This window comes from Syngnathus scovelli, chromosome 9 (genome assembly GCF_024217435.2).
Source record: "Syngnathus scovelli strain Florida chromosome 9, RoL_Ssco_1.2, whole genome shotgun sequence".
In the NCBI taxonomy this organism is placed as follows: Eukaryota; Metazoa; Chordata; class Actinopteri; order Syngnathiformes; family Syngnathidae; genus Syngnathus; species Syngnathus scovelli.
The window spans coordinates 1471233-1486995 of NC_090855.1; the positions used below are offsets into that span (position 1 = coordinate 1471233).

The window sequence follows — 15763 nt, forward strand, 5'->3', positions numbered from 1 at the left end:
CATTACAATATATTTTAAGTTCATTGTTTGAATCATATGAACAAATTTATCATGAGCACCCTAACATCTGCGATTACTTATTTATTTAATTCATCAAATAACACAAATAATGATGAATGGTTTGTTAAAGTTGGTCAAACTTGCCTGCATGAAGCATCTTAAGAGGCTGAGGGTTTTATTTTTCCCCAGAGTGATGAAGACAGAGATAAGTGCTGCTCAAGTTCTTCCTCGACCAAGTGAATATATTCAGCAACAAATATTTGAAAGTAATTTTAACACACCGCCTAAATCCAGCAAAAAGTAGAAGACAGCCAAAACAGTCAAGACTTCCTTTCAGGTCATTTCCCCGTTTGGGTGAGTCAAAAAAGATAATCAACATCACCCTCTAGTGGCCTCTGCGTGTACTGCAAGTAGACAGGTATGACGTCACTGCCTTTAGATCTTTAATTTCATTTCATACAAAACATTACTTTTTACACATGAATAACAATAATGATCACAACAAAAGTGCTGAAGTGTACGAAAGCTCACACATGACAAAATGACACAAATACAAATTTGTATTGCGGCCATCATTACGTCACGTCTGGGGTCCCGTCGAACTGCGTCGGCCAGCGACGCCACGTATGTGCGCGCTTTCCATTCAAACAAAACCTTTCAGCTAACAGCAGCTAACAGCCACAGAGACATGAAAACTGGTTGCCACGGAGATGGGCGAAGGACGAGATATAGACGAACGAGAAAGGAGAAGCGTCGAGCGCTCACACGACGGGGTAGCTGGCCAAATTGGCGATGCCGCACAGGTTGCCGCGGTTACGCGCCATCTTGATGTAGCCTTTGTTGCCCCAGCTGTCGCTCCAGCTGCCAGAAAGACAAATGTGAACCATTCAAAAAATGTTACCATAGCGACAGCGTCCTTGAGATGATGTCACGTGATGATGACATCACACCTGTTCTTGATGAGCCAGAACTTCTTGCCCCGGGCCGTCACGCCGTAGCCCACCGCCAGCACGGCGTGGTTGATGTCGTCTTTGTTGCAGTTGGAGTCGTAGTAAATGCCTGGTCATGTGACAAGGGGACGGACGGCTTGAAGTGACCAGGTTGGGATGCGATGAAGTTTTGATGTGGCGTTCACTGACCTCTCTGGTAGAACTGGAAGGTCCCCAGGGAGGCGTCAATGCCAACAGCGATAGGGCCGACCTTGAAGAGCGCCACGGCCAGGGCGTGCTCGTCGCCTTCGGGAATTTCCTTGTAGCTGCGGCACTCGGCCGCTTCGGCCGATGAGTTGTAGCGGCACATCTGCGCCTGCAGGGGGCGCCGCAGAGGAAAAATATCTCAAATTGTCCAGCATTGAGAAGATAGTTGTTGCCATTCCGGAAAGTCACCTGTGCCACGTAAGGGTAGGCCTCGTCCGAGTCGATGCCGCCATTGTCCCTGACGTACTTGAAGGCGTTGGTCATGTAACCTCCTCCACAGCCGCTGTTCTCTGTCACGCAGTCCACCAGGTTTTGAGGACTAAGGTCTCTCAGTTCTCCCGTGGTCTTGGCCAGCTGACCCTCCAAGGCCCCCGCCGAGCTGAAGGCCCAGCACGAGCCGCATGTACCCTGAGCAGCAAAAAAAAAAAAAACAAAACAAAAACAAAACAAAAAAAAAAACAAGTGTTGATTTGTTAGGTGCATTCTTCTACTTGTCCAGTAGGTGTCAGTATTTCATCCCTTTTAATATTGGCCTTGGATTATGTGAAGCTTTTTGAATGTTGCTTATTCAGAGACGTTTTTACATTATGACAAAAAACCTTCATCTCTAAAAAAAACCTAAAGTTCTTGTTGTCATTATGATGTGTGTTGAATGACGACCGTGACTTGTGAAGATGACACACCTGGTCTTTGACCGACGTCACCATGCCCATCTTGCGGTAGTCCACCGACTTGGGCAGCGGGACGGTCTTCTCCTCGGGGCTCATAGTGAATCCCCGTTCCCGAGTCATGGGCATCTCCAAGCCCATCATCTTCTCCACCACTTCCTCCGACGTCTGCAAGCGCAGCACATTCTGGCGTCTTGCGGCTCTGATCTATATTTATATATGAATATTTTATTTCTCACCATATCTCCCAGGTGGTTCATTCCCAGCTCGTACGAGTGCAGGCCCAGCGCCGCCTCCTGGTTGTGAGCCTCGATCATCAGCGCGTTCTTCTCCCAGATGGCCCGCCGGATGCCCTCCTCATCCTGGTCGAGAGGAAGAAGACAGAGTATATATATAAAAAAAAGGGACTTGCTCATTGCTTCTTGGGCAACTTAGGGAAAAGCAGACTAAGAGAGGAGCAGACAAATTGAAAGTCATCCATCTGGGCAAATGGGTCAAATTGACATTTTAATTAGCCCCAAATGACTGCTTGATGCCGCAGCCTGGATTTTTTTAATCAGGACGATTAAAAGCAGATCACATTGCAGTCTCGGGACATCCTCCCTCTTTAGTAGCGCAAAACACGGCAAATAAAGACCAAGCCTGTGTGACATTGGCACTCTCGCTAAACTACACACGAGATATCAGCAGCCATTTTAGAAAGGTAAACTACGCACTTATTTTGAAAGTTCAAGCCCAGTTTAAAACCCTAATCATAACCTGAAATACATGATTGACGCTTAAAAAAAAAAATTGGCTCGCTAATGACGCAACATTGGCCCGTTGGCCACCCCTTAAGCACGGCCCTGGAATTTTGAAACTTTGGGAACAATTGTTCCAAGAGGAAACCATAATACAAACACACTGACTATGGCGTTGTATTCCCGCCGGTGCGTTAGCTTCCACTGCTCCCATTGGTTGTCCAGGGTCACCTGATCCAGGCGGGCCAGAGCCGAGGCGGCCAGCAAAAACACGCTCAGGCAACGTTGCCACATCCTGCACAAGCACAAATGCAAAATCGCCACATCAGAATTGCTTGTTAGCACCATTTGCATTCCATCTGTCATTTTCTTGCTAGCGTACTTGAAGTCAGTTCGGTTCTTTGTTTTTTTTTTTCGACCTCAAGTTGGTTAAAAATTCTCATTCTTTACTAGCTCATATTTTGTTGTAGGATTTTGCCCGCGGGTCTTATTGCTTGTATAAACAGGGCTTGCTGTATCCATGGCAACCAACAAGGAGGATACATTTTCAGCTTTTGTTTGCGACGCTCGAGCCACTCTAAAATAAAAATGTATTTTTTCTTTTCTACTTAAGTATATTTGGAAGTTTTGTCTATTTTTTTTTACTTTAGTTTGAATACAGAAGCTGAATCAGCACTTTTTTTTTTAACCTAGTCTGTATTTTGTTTTCACTTTGGTTCTTCGACTTAAGAACTTTGGTGCTAATTAAAAGGAAAACAACATTTGCAGAGCAGAAAGTAAACTTTAAAGTCAAACATAAAAGTTGACGTACCTAAAGTCCAGAAGTCGGTCAGAGTCCGTTCAAGTGGTTCTGTTTTGACGCCGGGCGGGTCCAATGTGCAAGTAGGTCAGCAGTGTCTGGTTTATATGTAGAGGAATTTTTGAGGAAGTACAAAAGGAGTTTGGGGTCCGGGGAGGAGTTGTGAGAAGAGGACATCTGGTTTCACTCGGCGGGCCAGCGTGCTTCATTATAAACAACGTTTGCTGACGCAGCTGGAAAAAAACGCAGGAAGGGTTGAAATAAGAGAACATCCTACTTTGAGGATGTTTGGGATGTATGACATCATCAATTGTTGCCTCGCTATATCACGGGTTCATGGAGCTCCATGAACTATCAATAAGTAATAATCACATGAATCGTTTTTTTGACAGTCTCCGGACAAATTTAAATTCATAGTACCTCGAGTTTTGTAGCACATGGACAGCACTGAGATCTTGATCTCTTAAAATGTCCGCTTCAAAAACAAAATGTCTGACAATCTGTAAAAATGGTGTGGGGGGAATATTTTTCCGAGAAAAGACAAATTTGATGCCGTCGTCAAACGAAGGCTGAATTTTTGCGTTGGATCTCAATGTACCTAATGAAGTGTCCCGTGAACGTTTGCGTGCCAATGATGAAAAAAACATCAAGTGACACATTTCCTCAGGTGGTCATCACAAAATGGAAACAAGTACATTTATAGAATGGAGACAAAATGGAGGCCGCACGCTAGCGCTTCCTCATGGCGCTAGTCACATGCCTGATTTGTACATGAACATCGACATGTCTAAATATATAGAAAAAGGGACCGTCGTCTCGGTCATGTGAGAGCTGACACAGCGAGCAAAGCAAAACCGGAGCAGGCCATTTTATTAGGTACACTTGTTCGTTCATGCCGGCTTTTATAAATCTCATAAAACAATACGACTTCGTTCTCATGCCTCATTGAAAATGTATTTCTGCTCTCTTCAAATGATCTTTTTTAAAAAATATAGATTTAGAGCTCATGATTTAGAGCTAAAAAGTGATGACGAAGCTTTCCCGCCTTTCAAGGTCACGTAGGAGCTCGGCGGCGTAACGATGCTAAGTGGCGCCCGCGGGACCGCCGCGCTCGCTTTGGCTCTTGATTGATGACGCTTCATTTTCATTTACTTTTCCGCGTCCCAAAGCTCCTCCACGACGGCGACGCCACTTAAGATGATGAGATGACGGACTGATCGGCCCGCAGAGGCGGCGGGATCGAAATCTTGCGGTCTCATTATTAAAAGAAACAAAACAAAAAACTTTATTCTTGTATTACATAAGATTAGGTGAAATTTATCATCAGCTTCCTGTTGGACTCGTTCTCCCCGAGGATCAGTTCTTTTACATCAGCCGGATATGCTATAGTGATCTATAGGGGAGTCGCCAGGGACCTTACGTAAGACGAGCGACGTTATTGCCGAGAAGCTTTTTTTCGACAGCACTTTTCAGCGGCTGCCCGCTCGCCAGATTAACGACAACCGCAGACACCAAAGAGGGTTTAAGGCTTGTTTTTGACCTCGGCGGATTACAGCCGCTGGTCTTTTTTACCTCCTGACCTCTTGATTGTGTATGACGGGAAATTACGCCCAAAAAAATACGAATGGAAAAACATCCAAATGACTTTTTGACTGTAATACCATCGATGGGAAAAGTCGAGTCAATTTCGATCCAGACAATCCGGGTTAAACGCTAACAACAGTGCAGTTAAGCTAGTTGCGTTAAGTTAGGTCGTAGGAATGCAAAACCAAGTAAAATACGATGACAAAAAATAACGGTAAGCAGTTTTGAAGTCAGGTCTAACTAACAAACTAAAAAAAATATTAAGAGTGAGACGGAAAGGAGGAGAAAGATGCATCATGGGAAATTCCCTCGCTTTATATCTTGGTGCATCACTCGGAAATGATTCAGGGCAGGTCTCATCAAAAATAGAAGCTTTTAAATACAGACTTTTTGGGAGGGAAGATGGTAGGCACACAATGTTCCACGAAGGTAAAGTAGGTCACAAAACTCATTTCAACTTCAACTCGGCCGTCGTTTGTCTTTCTCGCCACGCGCCGCTATTCCAACCAGTCGGCGGACCCCTCAGGCTCCAGTTTCACCTGCCGTGACCTTTTGACCTCTGCATATTTTTAGGCTGCAATCTTATCTTCTGGCTTCACAACAATGAGCGCGACTCGGGATTCCCGACGGAACCAGAGTACCGCGGCGGCGGAAGAACAAAACAAAGTCGTTCGGGCTCCCTGGCGTCTAATCGCTTCATGTGGGCGAGCGCATGTGACGTCGTGTTTGCTGAGATTACTTTGGATTCGGAGGCCGGAGAGAGAGAGAGAGAGAGACAGAAAGGCCCGCTAATCACGCCCCGGCCAAGTCACAAAACAAGCTGGCGACACACATTCAGAATTTTTCTGACTCTCGATCCGCCACATGCTGATCCCGCCTCCGACTCGGATTAGCAGTCGTCACGGCTTGGCTACGCTACACTCCTGGCCTTTAATTCATATTTTTAGAGCTGTGAAAGCGCTGACGTGCACGAATTAAACACGTGTGTCTGCGGCGGCGCGCACGACATGTAGCCTCATTAGAGACGGCGGCAGCTGTGGCCCGAGCGTGGATTTAAAAGGTCCATTTCTTGGCGTATTAGCGCTGCGACTTTCAACGTCGCCCCGGCTTTCGTTCATGATGACGGGATTTACGTGACGCTCTGAAGGTCACATGCTTCACCGCCAAACAGGGATGCAGCACATTTGGAGTTGTGCTGTGACTTCCCAAATGTGCCGGCGGCCATCTTGGATTGTTTATTTTTCAAAAGTAGTTTTTTGGGGTTTGAAAGTTCGCTGATGTGCTTTGCTTACACTTACAACATGGCTGCCAACTGAGCGGAGCTTGTTTACAAAAGCACGCCAGTGTTGCTAACGTAGCCATTTGGCTAACCGTTCATTTTTCATTTAATGACTTGCCTGACCCGCTAACGTTTTTTTTTTTTAAACAACAAGAAACTAGTCCTTGAAAGAACCAAACAATATGAGCGGAACGAATGTCAAGACGGGAGCTCGGTGTAAACCATGGTGCCCATTTACAGATTACCTTGCAAAAGCAGTGATTTATCCCCACGTGGCAAACTTTTGACCCCGAGGTATGCGCTTCCAAGCCGTAAATATTTTACCGAGGTCGCCCAGCCTCACCTGTGCGCCTCCACATGACGAACGAGTGTGTCAGAGCCGGCGGGAGTCCGCCGTTACTCTTCGCACAAAGACCAGCTGAGCCATTCTCACTTTACGATATGAAATGATTGAACTTTTAAACTGATTAAAGATCGCGTTTGCCGAGAGAAAATAACTTTCAATCGTATATCAGAGATTTCAAGGCCGTGTCGCCGAATAGGTTTGAATAAAACGCTGAAGGACGAGGCAGGATCTAATCCCTACATATAATTCATCTTTCTTTAGGGAGGCGGAGCCTACAGATGGCAGCAGGATGGCCAGATGTTACGGGCGGCTATTACCTCCTTGTGCACAACCCCCACCGCCGCCCACCAGCGTGCGGGACTCTCTCTCAGCGAGCTGGCATAATGCAAATGTCTCGGCACAGGCCAGAAGACATTTTAAAAACCGTTACGGAGGCAGGCATTCCGGTAAGGCTTCAGTGTGTGAGCGTGAGCCGCGGTCGACAGCAGCTTGGATTAAAGGTCGCAGTTGCCCATTCTTGCTTTTGTGTCTACGAAGCAGAAAAGGGATCCTGAGGCTCAAACATCAGTTTTACAGATTCTACATTTTCTTTCATGAAGCTCAATGCTGATGCGTGCACAATGTGTGTAGTATGTGTTGACTTTGAAACTAATTGGCTCCCTATTGAGCCCTGGTGTCTTGAGCTGACTGCTGTTTGTTTGAAGATCCGGACAGAAAAGGTGAAAGATCACCGCTCGGTTGCTCACTTTTAATTCTGCCGAATCTAATTGAGCCCCTCTGGATTTGAAAATGGAGAATCACAAGAGTGCGTTTGGACCCGACTGGCCCCGAATGCATCAAAACACTTATTAATTATGACTTATGGTTGGCATCATTTTTTTCTTTTTAGCAGTGGTGGAATAAGAAATAACATGAATAAGCTTCAATAATTCTGTTTGGATTTAGTATTTGCTGTTTTAACGAAGGCCCTCATAGAATCGCTCTTTTTTTTATTTTATTCTTATGACTAATGAATTGGCTTTTTGGGGAAAATACATGTAATCAGTAAAATCAAAATGAAAGTAAAAATAAATATATATTTTTTGCAAATTCCCCAAATTTTCTACTAGCTACAACAATCAACAAAAATGCTCGAAGATCATTTTGGAAGCAACAATCTCTACAATTGACGATCGTAACTCTCATTGCAGGCCGAGAAGTAAATGAAGCACCTCGCCACATCCACAAAAAAAATAAAATCCTCTTAAAGCTGACAGATTGGAAATTTTCCCAACCATATTCTGATTATGCGTGTCCCGTCACGTAGGTGTCAATGACGAGATGCTTCACCTCGCTATCAAGGGACCTTGACTATTTTGAAATTTAAATGTAAGAATTTCCCTCGCCAGAAGTTTGGAAGCGGATTCCAAACAGCGCCGTTGTGTTACGAGGGCATGACGTGCCTCCATTGGCGGAACGGAAAGGATCACGTGCTCGCCGCCTCAAACGGGAGGGAGGAGGAGGAGGAGGGGGAGAGGGATGAAGATGCGGCAGCAACTTTCTCTCCCTCACACACATACACACACGCGCGCACGCAAAGTCGACCTGGATTCTCGCCGTGGTCCAATCATGACGACTCTCGGAGGTTCCGTCAAGTAAATCAGGACGAGGAGCGCGTGTGGACATCATAGAGACAAGAAAGTGGAGGTGAAAGAAGCTGCCATGGAAGCTCGTCCAAACTGGTATGTAGACTTACTTTTTTTTTTTTTTTTTTAATGGCGGACAATCGATTGTTATTGTTTTCACGCAGCTGATGCAGCAGACAGCTTTGTGTAGTTGTGTTATTTTGCGTTTCTACTAAATCAGCTTTATGGACGTGCCGGTCATGTTACGCTTGATTGAGTCAGAACTGGGACAGCGCTTGATGTACTTTGGGTTTAATCCAAATAGTTCTTCTCAAGGTTGGCTGAACAATGAAATCACTTATTTAGCATGCAACTGGAATAAAGATCTCATTTTCAGGTGTTATATAGAATTTTTTTTTTTTTTTTTTGGGCATCGATCTCTTAATTGAATTGAAAAGCACAGTCAATAAAAAAAGATTGAAAATACCTTTTATAGAGAGGAACTATATTTTGCGTACAGAAAATAATAAGAAATAAATATAAATGACTAATTAAGTGATGAATGGACATTTAACGCACAGGATGTTGCATGAACATGAATCAGTTTTGGGAAACGAGTTACGCCTTTTTTTGTACGAACGTTCGATGAATCGTACGAAACCGAGGGTGTACAAAAAGTTACGCTGGTTCTTTCATTGAGGAAGTTAAAATTTCGAGAGCTTCTTGTCGAGTTAACGTCACCTTTTTTCGGAGCAAGCAGTGACGCATAGGAGCGAGGAAAGGAGTCAAAGTTGTCGCCGTTCGTCATTCGCAGATGGAAGGAAGCCGTTAGCAACCTGGCAGCTATTAGCGCCCCTCCACCCCATGTACACCTTAATGCTCCAAATGAATCATGAAAACACTTTGTGCTCATAAAAAGCTCCTGATTAAATTGAGCGTTTGGCTGGCGACCAAGCATCACCGCATAGCCTTGGTGCTCGGGAGGATGACCAAGTGCTCACAACTGTTAGCACTTTTCTTTTGGGACACCGTAGAATACATCAAAGCTAATATGCTTATCTAAATCATGTCATTTTATCGAACAGAAGTCTCCAAGCTTAAAGTATAGACAGGCTAACGAAGATTAGCATAGCATCTTCTGGTAACCCCAATACATGGATGAACCGAGATCTCAGTTTTTGTTTGTTCATGCGTTCGGCGATGACGTCATGGACGTATAGCGGCGAGGAGGTGGCACGATTTGGGCCTTTTCGCACAGGAGGCGCACAAATAACGACCAGCTAAGAGGATTATGAAGGGCTCTCCAAAAAGCAATACGCTGAAATGATTAAACAATAGATTATAAAAGAAGCTGGCAAAAGCACGTTGGCCTAATCTGTTTTTTAAAAAGGATTGGAGCGTTGCCGCGGTAACGCCAAGACGCTTCCACTGGCGTTGACAGCTTTGTCAAATCAGATTTAAAAAGAGAAATCTTAAAGTGTCAATTAAAAGTAAGAACCTTCCTTAGAGAAGATCGACTAAACAAATTAAGAGCCAGGGCTCGCCTGCGAAACTTCCTCACGCAAGGGGCAGGGTCAATTTGCCACGACGACCTAATTTGCGAGGCGGTGCTGCGCTGAGACTAAATCCCTCGCCTCATTTATGCCGGCTATTATTAATATTGCTGATTCAAACGGGACTCGTCTCGGTTGCGTTCACGTCGCTCTCACGCGACTGTTTGGGTTTTTGGTTCTTGGCGTTTTTAGTCTTTGTGTCTGTTTTGTAACATCAAGCGGCAGGCTGGTAAAGGTCCATCCCCAGGGAAGGGACTTTTTGTGACGCTCATAAAGCAGCTGCTCATTTCTGCAGTGTTCTGCAGGCAACAATTTTTGCTACTTGCATGCTGCAGGCCTCCGGGGTCCGCCACACTGCGGCAGGTGCCACAAGCTCATAAAAAGAGGCACGCCAAAATGTACATGCGAGTCTCCTTTAATTGGGGATTTGAGGCTCTTGTTGTTCTCACCGCCGTCAGCTAAATATATCACGAGTGTCACACAACAGAACCGTGTTGGTTGGGTCGGCGTTTTCCGGGGCCTAGAAGGACGAACGGCTACGTTTGCGATGCACCTGTTTCCAGAAAAGGCTTCATCGCACGGCAGGTCGGCGACGACAGCGGAGGAAGTCGTGAAGCGGCCGGCGGGATTTGACAAAATGGCGGGTTGTGACCCCCGCCGGCAGCATAGCGAGTTTGAGGGGGGGGGGTTTGACACCAATCAGTGATTGGCAGTTGTTGAGATGCCACACACCTGCCAGCCCGTGTCTCTCACTAGCCCGGATCAGACCGGATCACAACTCTAGACCGCGGGAATGTCTGGCACAGAGTTGGGGACAAAGGACAAAAGGCAAAGTTTGTGCTCGGGTGTGTTCTGCTTTTTCATTGGGTTTCAAAAAAGCCTCATGCATGCAAGCCTCGAGTCAACTCTTTCCAAATGTAACTCGATGGCACACATACGGGCTGGGCTGGGCTGGTCCAGTGCCAGATGCTCGCCTCAAGGCGTCCCGTGGAGGCCTCATGTGCACCTTTGGAGGCGCCGCTTGCAGCTTTTGGCGGCAACGCGGGCTCCGTTTCACATGGACGCCTCCGAGGGTGCTTTTTGGCGGGATTTAAAAAAAAAAAAAAAATGTTTTGGATACAAAAAAGTCTGTCGGACGTGTCGGCCATTTTGAATTCATGTCTAAGCTAAGCAGAGCTGCAATGTTTTCTAATCAGCATTAGCACATTTCATGTTTTAATGAAAAAAAAAAGCAACTTCAGTGTTTCATGAATTTACTGTCGACGCACGTCTCTCTTTGTTTGCTCTAGGCTACGCTAGCTGGGATGACCAGAATAAGAAAAACCCGCCAGACCCAAGATTGACTCCAACTTGACCGGTGCTGGTTATGATCCTCTGCACTCGGGCGCTGACACGGTACTGTTTGTCGGAACAAGTCGTCCAAATTCTACTTCGTCGGCAACCAAGTGACGTCCTTCCTTTATGTCTTTTCAGAAAGGGGGTAAGATGTTTGCGGAGTCTCTGGGTGGATGGCTGGCGTGGGGCATCCTGCTCCAGGTGGGACTGGACGTCTCCGCAGGGAGCTGCCCTCCTCGATGCTCGTGTCGGCCCGACGCTAAGGAAGTCATCTGCTCCGGGAAACATTTGAACTCCGTCCCGGAGGGCTTTCCCGGCGATGCGAAGCATTTGGATTTAACCTACAACAAAATTCGGACGGTGGGGCGCCGCCAGTTCTCTGGCCTCCATGAACTTCAAGATCTGGACCTCAGTGACAATATGATCTCCATGATTGAGGTGGAAGCTTTTCAGGGGCTACAGAATCTCAGGACGCTTCGGATTAAGAATAATCGGCTCAAGATCCTCCCCGTGGGTGTTTTCTCTGGCCTGTCCGGTCTACGATATCTCGATCTGAGCCATAATGAGATTCTGGTTTTCCTGGACTACACCTTCAGAGAGACGGTGAATCTGCAGACGCTGGACGCCGACGAGAATGACTTGGTGTTCATTTCCCAGCGAGCTTTCTTTGGTTTGCAGAGTTTGCAGGAGCTCAACATCAATCGTAGTAATTTGACGTCCATTCCCACCGAGGCGTTGTCTCACCTGCAGAGCCTCACGTACCTTCGCATGCTGCGCCTCACCATTACGACGCTGCCTAACAATGCTTTCCGCCGACTGCACCGGCTGCACACCCTGATCCTGGCCAACTGGCCCTCGCTGGACACGGTCGCCGGCAACAGCTTTACCGGACTCAACCTGACCGCTCTGGTCATCAGCAGCTGCAACCTCAGCACGGTGCCGTACTCAGCTCTGCGTCACCTGGCCTACCTGCGTTTCCTGGACCTGTCCTACAACCCCATCACTGTTGTTCAAGGGAATCTGTTACGGGACCTCCAAAGACTCCAAGAGTTACATCTAGCCGGCGGGAACCTGCTGCGGGTCGAGCCGGGGGCCTTCAAGGGTCTCGCCTCGCTCCGAATGCTCAACTTGACATCAAACCAGCTGACGACTTTAGAGGAGAGCACCTTGCACTCAGTGGGGAACCTTCAGGTGCTGAGGTTGGATGGGAATCCCCTGTCCTGCGACTGCCGTCTGCTCTGGGTGGTCCGTCGGCGAGTACGCTTGAACTTTGACGGACGGCAACCCACGTGCTCGTCCCACGACGCAGCGAAGCAGCGAGAATTTAGGGACTTTTCCGAAAAGGAGCTGACAAGGGTCTTCACCTGCCGGCCCGCTCGAATCCTGGACCGTAGGCCGCAGGAAGCCAGGGTGGAGGACGGCACTACCGTTCTTTTCACCTGCAAGGCGGATGGGGATCCGGCACCGTCCATCACTTGGATCTCATCCCACAGGAGCGTGATTTCTCCGGCGGGAAGAATCAGAGCTTTGCCCAACGGTACCCTGGAGGTGCGGTTCGCGCAGGTCCACGACAGCGGCACCTATCAGTGCCTCGCGGGCAACGCCGCCGGCAACGACAGCATCACGGTCGGCCTCTACGTGAAGGGGGGCCAGCGTAACCAGACCATCCCCTTCTTCCCAGAGGAGGACTGGTTAGAAGAGCCCCTGATCCCTCAAGCCACCAACTCCTCGGCTCAACAGGCAAAGCCGTACCCCTTTGACGCCAAGACGCTGATCATCGCCACCACCATGGGTTTCCTGTCCTTCCTCAGCTCGGTGGCCATCTGCTTCATCTTCATGTTCTTTTGGAGCCAGAGCAAAGGCCAGATCAAGCACACGGCCACCATCGACTTTGTCCCTCGCTCCTCCATGGGCGGCGGAGGGGACGGCGGCGACGGCGGCAGGTTCACCATGAAACTCATTTAAAGCCAGCGAAGCCTCAGCGGTTTGAGGACCTCTGGGACATCTTTCAGAGACACTTTCCTGGACTTGTCCTAACTTAAGAGCAAGAGTTCTTTTGGGTCCAGCGACTCCTCACAGGTGAAACGCTCCCCTCATAAAGCGGCGACAAATTAAACGCAACGACCAACCGACTTGTGTATCCCTAATCGCCATAGTGTTGAGAAAATGAGTCTAAGCGTTAAATTGACAAATTCACTTTTGTTGTAAAAGCAAAATAATTTCTTTTTTTTTCATCTTAACCAATAAACATTTCATCAATCTGCTGACCGATTCAGAAGCAAATGTTTCTGACTCTACAAACGCTTTCAAGTGCTTGTTTCAGCGGCCATTTTGTAACGTTTTCATTGCCAATACGAATAGACATGCTCACTGTGAACAGCAGGCAGAAAAAGAAAAAAAAAAAGTAATAAATACACTAGGTGGAGTAGATTAGCGGCTCTGATGCTTCCTGTAGATAAGGATGTGCCCTTTACCGTTTGAAGCTTAAGCAGATTTGTCAGGATCTTTTTTCGTACTTTTTTTTATTTTTGTACCTGCGCCACACTGGAGAATACGTGCCTCGCTTATTTCATTGTAGACGAGAATATGCTCTGAAGTTTGACCATTTTGTAAATATTAAGGTCTTTAGTGTGCGCGTGCTGGTTAGCCTAATAGCATGAGTGCGTCGGTATTTTACTTTTATTACCCTGCTTGCTATAAATTGTCAGTGTAGATTCTCAATCATCCAGGTCTTGATTTTATTCTGCAAAGGCAAATACTGTATGCTATTAGGCTAACATTTTGTCGTCAGCCTGACAATTACTTTTGATGTGTGACAACTATTAAATGCTTTAACAATCCACAAGTGGTGTTTTTTTTCACAAGTGTATAATTCATTTCAAGCCCTCTCGAATTGTTGTGGTGAAAATTCATCAGTGATGGTTCAGCATTTTTATTATTTAATCATTATTTTTATTATAATTATTTTTACTTCTCGTTGTATGTTTTCAAAACATAAAAGTTTTATTTTTCAATTTAAAAAGAGACATTTTTTAATGGTTTTAGCGGCAGGTAGGAACAGATTAATTGTATTCTCTATTCATTTCAATGGAAAAGGATGATTTGGCATACTTCAAGTTGCATCTCAAGGCAACCTTGTACTTGCTTGTTCAATTTCAATTTTACACTTGATGGCTAAAAAGGCACGCATTTGTCTACAAAACATTAAAAAGTCACTTTTCCTTAATAAATGCTCTTTATGGCTATTAAAGTCTAAAGTTTCAATCTGACTCGTGTTTCCTGCTTTGCCTTCTTCTTCTTGTTGTCCAACAGCAGATTTAAAAAAAAAAGAAAGAAAGAAAAAAAAAATCAGATCTAATCATCTTAAAAGCAAATCTTCCTGCAGTGAGATTGTTTTGTTGTTAGTGACAAAGGGAACCACACCCGCTTACATAAGCAAAGCACTTAATCCGCACTCGGAGGACTTGGAACAGAGACCCAAAGTGGCCTGCCTGCTCGTAAGGCAACACAACAGCAAGGATTGTAAGACCATTTGTGGACATTTACGGGACTTCGTAGGTTTCATGTGTTATGTAAAGAGATACTTCATATTATCTATAGTATGTAGACGATCATTTCACTGTCAAACTGGACATAGAGATTTACACGTCGCGTCTGCTAGCTTAATGCTAACATATAATGGGAAACATCATTGATGAGCTAGTGAACAGGTAGACAGGTAATATAATAGCCACAGGCACATATTCTTTATCTTCTCTCAAAACGACTAATCTGACCATCTTCAATATATCCGCGTGCTGCCCTCTAGTGACCAAGGTGATCATACCAAAAAGAGCAGCACAAAGTTCACTGAACCGAAGCAAAAAAACCCAAACTTTTGGATTCATCACATTCTATTCGTAAGTTTACTGAGGACTATTTTTGTCTTTTGAGCTCATATTTCGAGGCGGCAGCAGCAGCCCGAGAGCACGTTCATGCCCCGGGCAGTAATAACCTAGAAAAATGAAAAACATCCTATAATCACGTGCAGGAGTAGGGATTTAAAGCCCTTTGGATTACCTCTCAACTGTCTCAATCTGTTCCATAGGTTTGTCTGCCGGTCCGCGTGAATCGCCTATTTTAACACGACCACTAGCTCCCATTGGCCCAAATGACAAGTGAGAAGAATAAATCGAAAGTACACTATGTAAAGGGTGTGATTATAAATGTACATATCCTTGCACTATTTATTTGTCCAATAATACTATCTAACACACTTAATCATTCAAATGGTGTCTTCTTTGGTTGGGAATCAAAATGACTCTTTTCTAATGAGCAAAACCAATTGACTAACCAATCAGAGGAAAGGGACTCAACGTGCTCATCAAAATATTGACGCTGCTGCCATCTAGTGGCTCAAATGATCACATCCAATTATGAGCCCAAATGAGGTCATAGACTCCCCCCCTTTTTTTAAACATGAATTATATATTCCATCCACAATAATGACAATCCAAATATGTTCTACCTGTCAGGAGATCTTCCTCAGAGTTGTTGTGGAGCCTCCAGGAGAAGAAAACACTTGATTTTGTCACTGCAACAACAGCAAAATATAAATTAATTCACAATATAATGTATTTGACCTCGCTGCTATGACAACACCGTTAGTGTTAAAAAAAA

The 15763-nt window shown here is 45.7% G+C and overlaps 2 protein-coding genes across 2 annotated transcripts; one reads left to right on the forward strand and one right to left on the reverse strand.

The window, feature by feature from the left end:
- Nucleotides 1–430: 430 nt before the first annotated feature.
- ctsk (cathepsin K) lies at nucleotides 431–15672 on the reverse strand. Its single transcript, XM_049729414.2, has 9 exons — nucleotides 15612–15672; nucleotides 3416–3636; nucleotides 2773–2899; nucleotides 2104–2226; nucleotides 1880–2032; nucleotides 1386–1604; nucleotides 1140–1305; nucleotides 951–1059; nucleotides 431–861 (listed from the first exon to the last, which is right to left on the reverse strand). The coding sequence occupies exons 3-9, from the start codon at nucleotides 2896–2898 to the stop codon at nucleotides 762–764; spliced, it is 996 nt and encodes a 331-aa protein (XP_049585371.1). The 5' UTR covers nucleotide 2899; nucleotides 3416–3636; nucleotides 15612–15672; the 3' UTR covers nucleotides 431–761.
- On the forward strand, nucleotides 7874–14373 carry lingo4b (leucine rich repeat and Ig domain containing 4b). Its single transcript, XM_049729352.2, has 3 exons — nucleotides 7874–8333; nucleotides 11059–11164; nucleotides 11243–14373. Exon 3 carries the CDS (start codon nucleotides 11255–11257, stop codon nucleotides 13067–13069), a length of 1815 nt encoding a protein of 604 aa, XP_049585309.1. The 5' UTR covers nucleotides 7874–8333; nucleotides 11059–11164; nucleotides 11243–11254; the 3' UTR covers nucleotides 13070–14373.
- Nucleotides 15673–15763: the final 91 nt, after the last annotated feature.

Excerpts from the sequence above, each read along its gene's own strand:
- ctsk (XM_049729414.2), bottom strand. The coding sequence starts at position 2,898 with ATGTGGCAACGTTGCCTGAGCGTGTTTTTGCTGGCCGCCTCGGCTCTG. Across the intron at positions 2,033-2,103 it reads TGAACCACCTGGGAGATATG|ACGTCGGAGGAAGTGGTGGA; the intron begins GTGAGAAATAAA and ends CTGCGCTTGCAG. Across the intron at positions 1,306-1,385 it reads CCTACCCTTACGTGGCACAG|GCGCAGATGTGCCGCTACAA; the intron begins GTGACTTTCCGG and ends CGCCCCCTGCAG.
- lingo4b (XM_049729352.2), top strand. The coding sequence starts at position 11,255 with ATGTTTGCGGAGTCTCTGGGTGGATGGCTGGCGTGGGGCATCCTGCTC.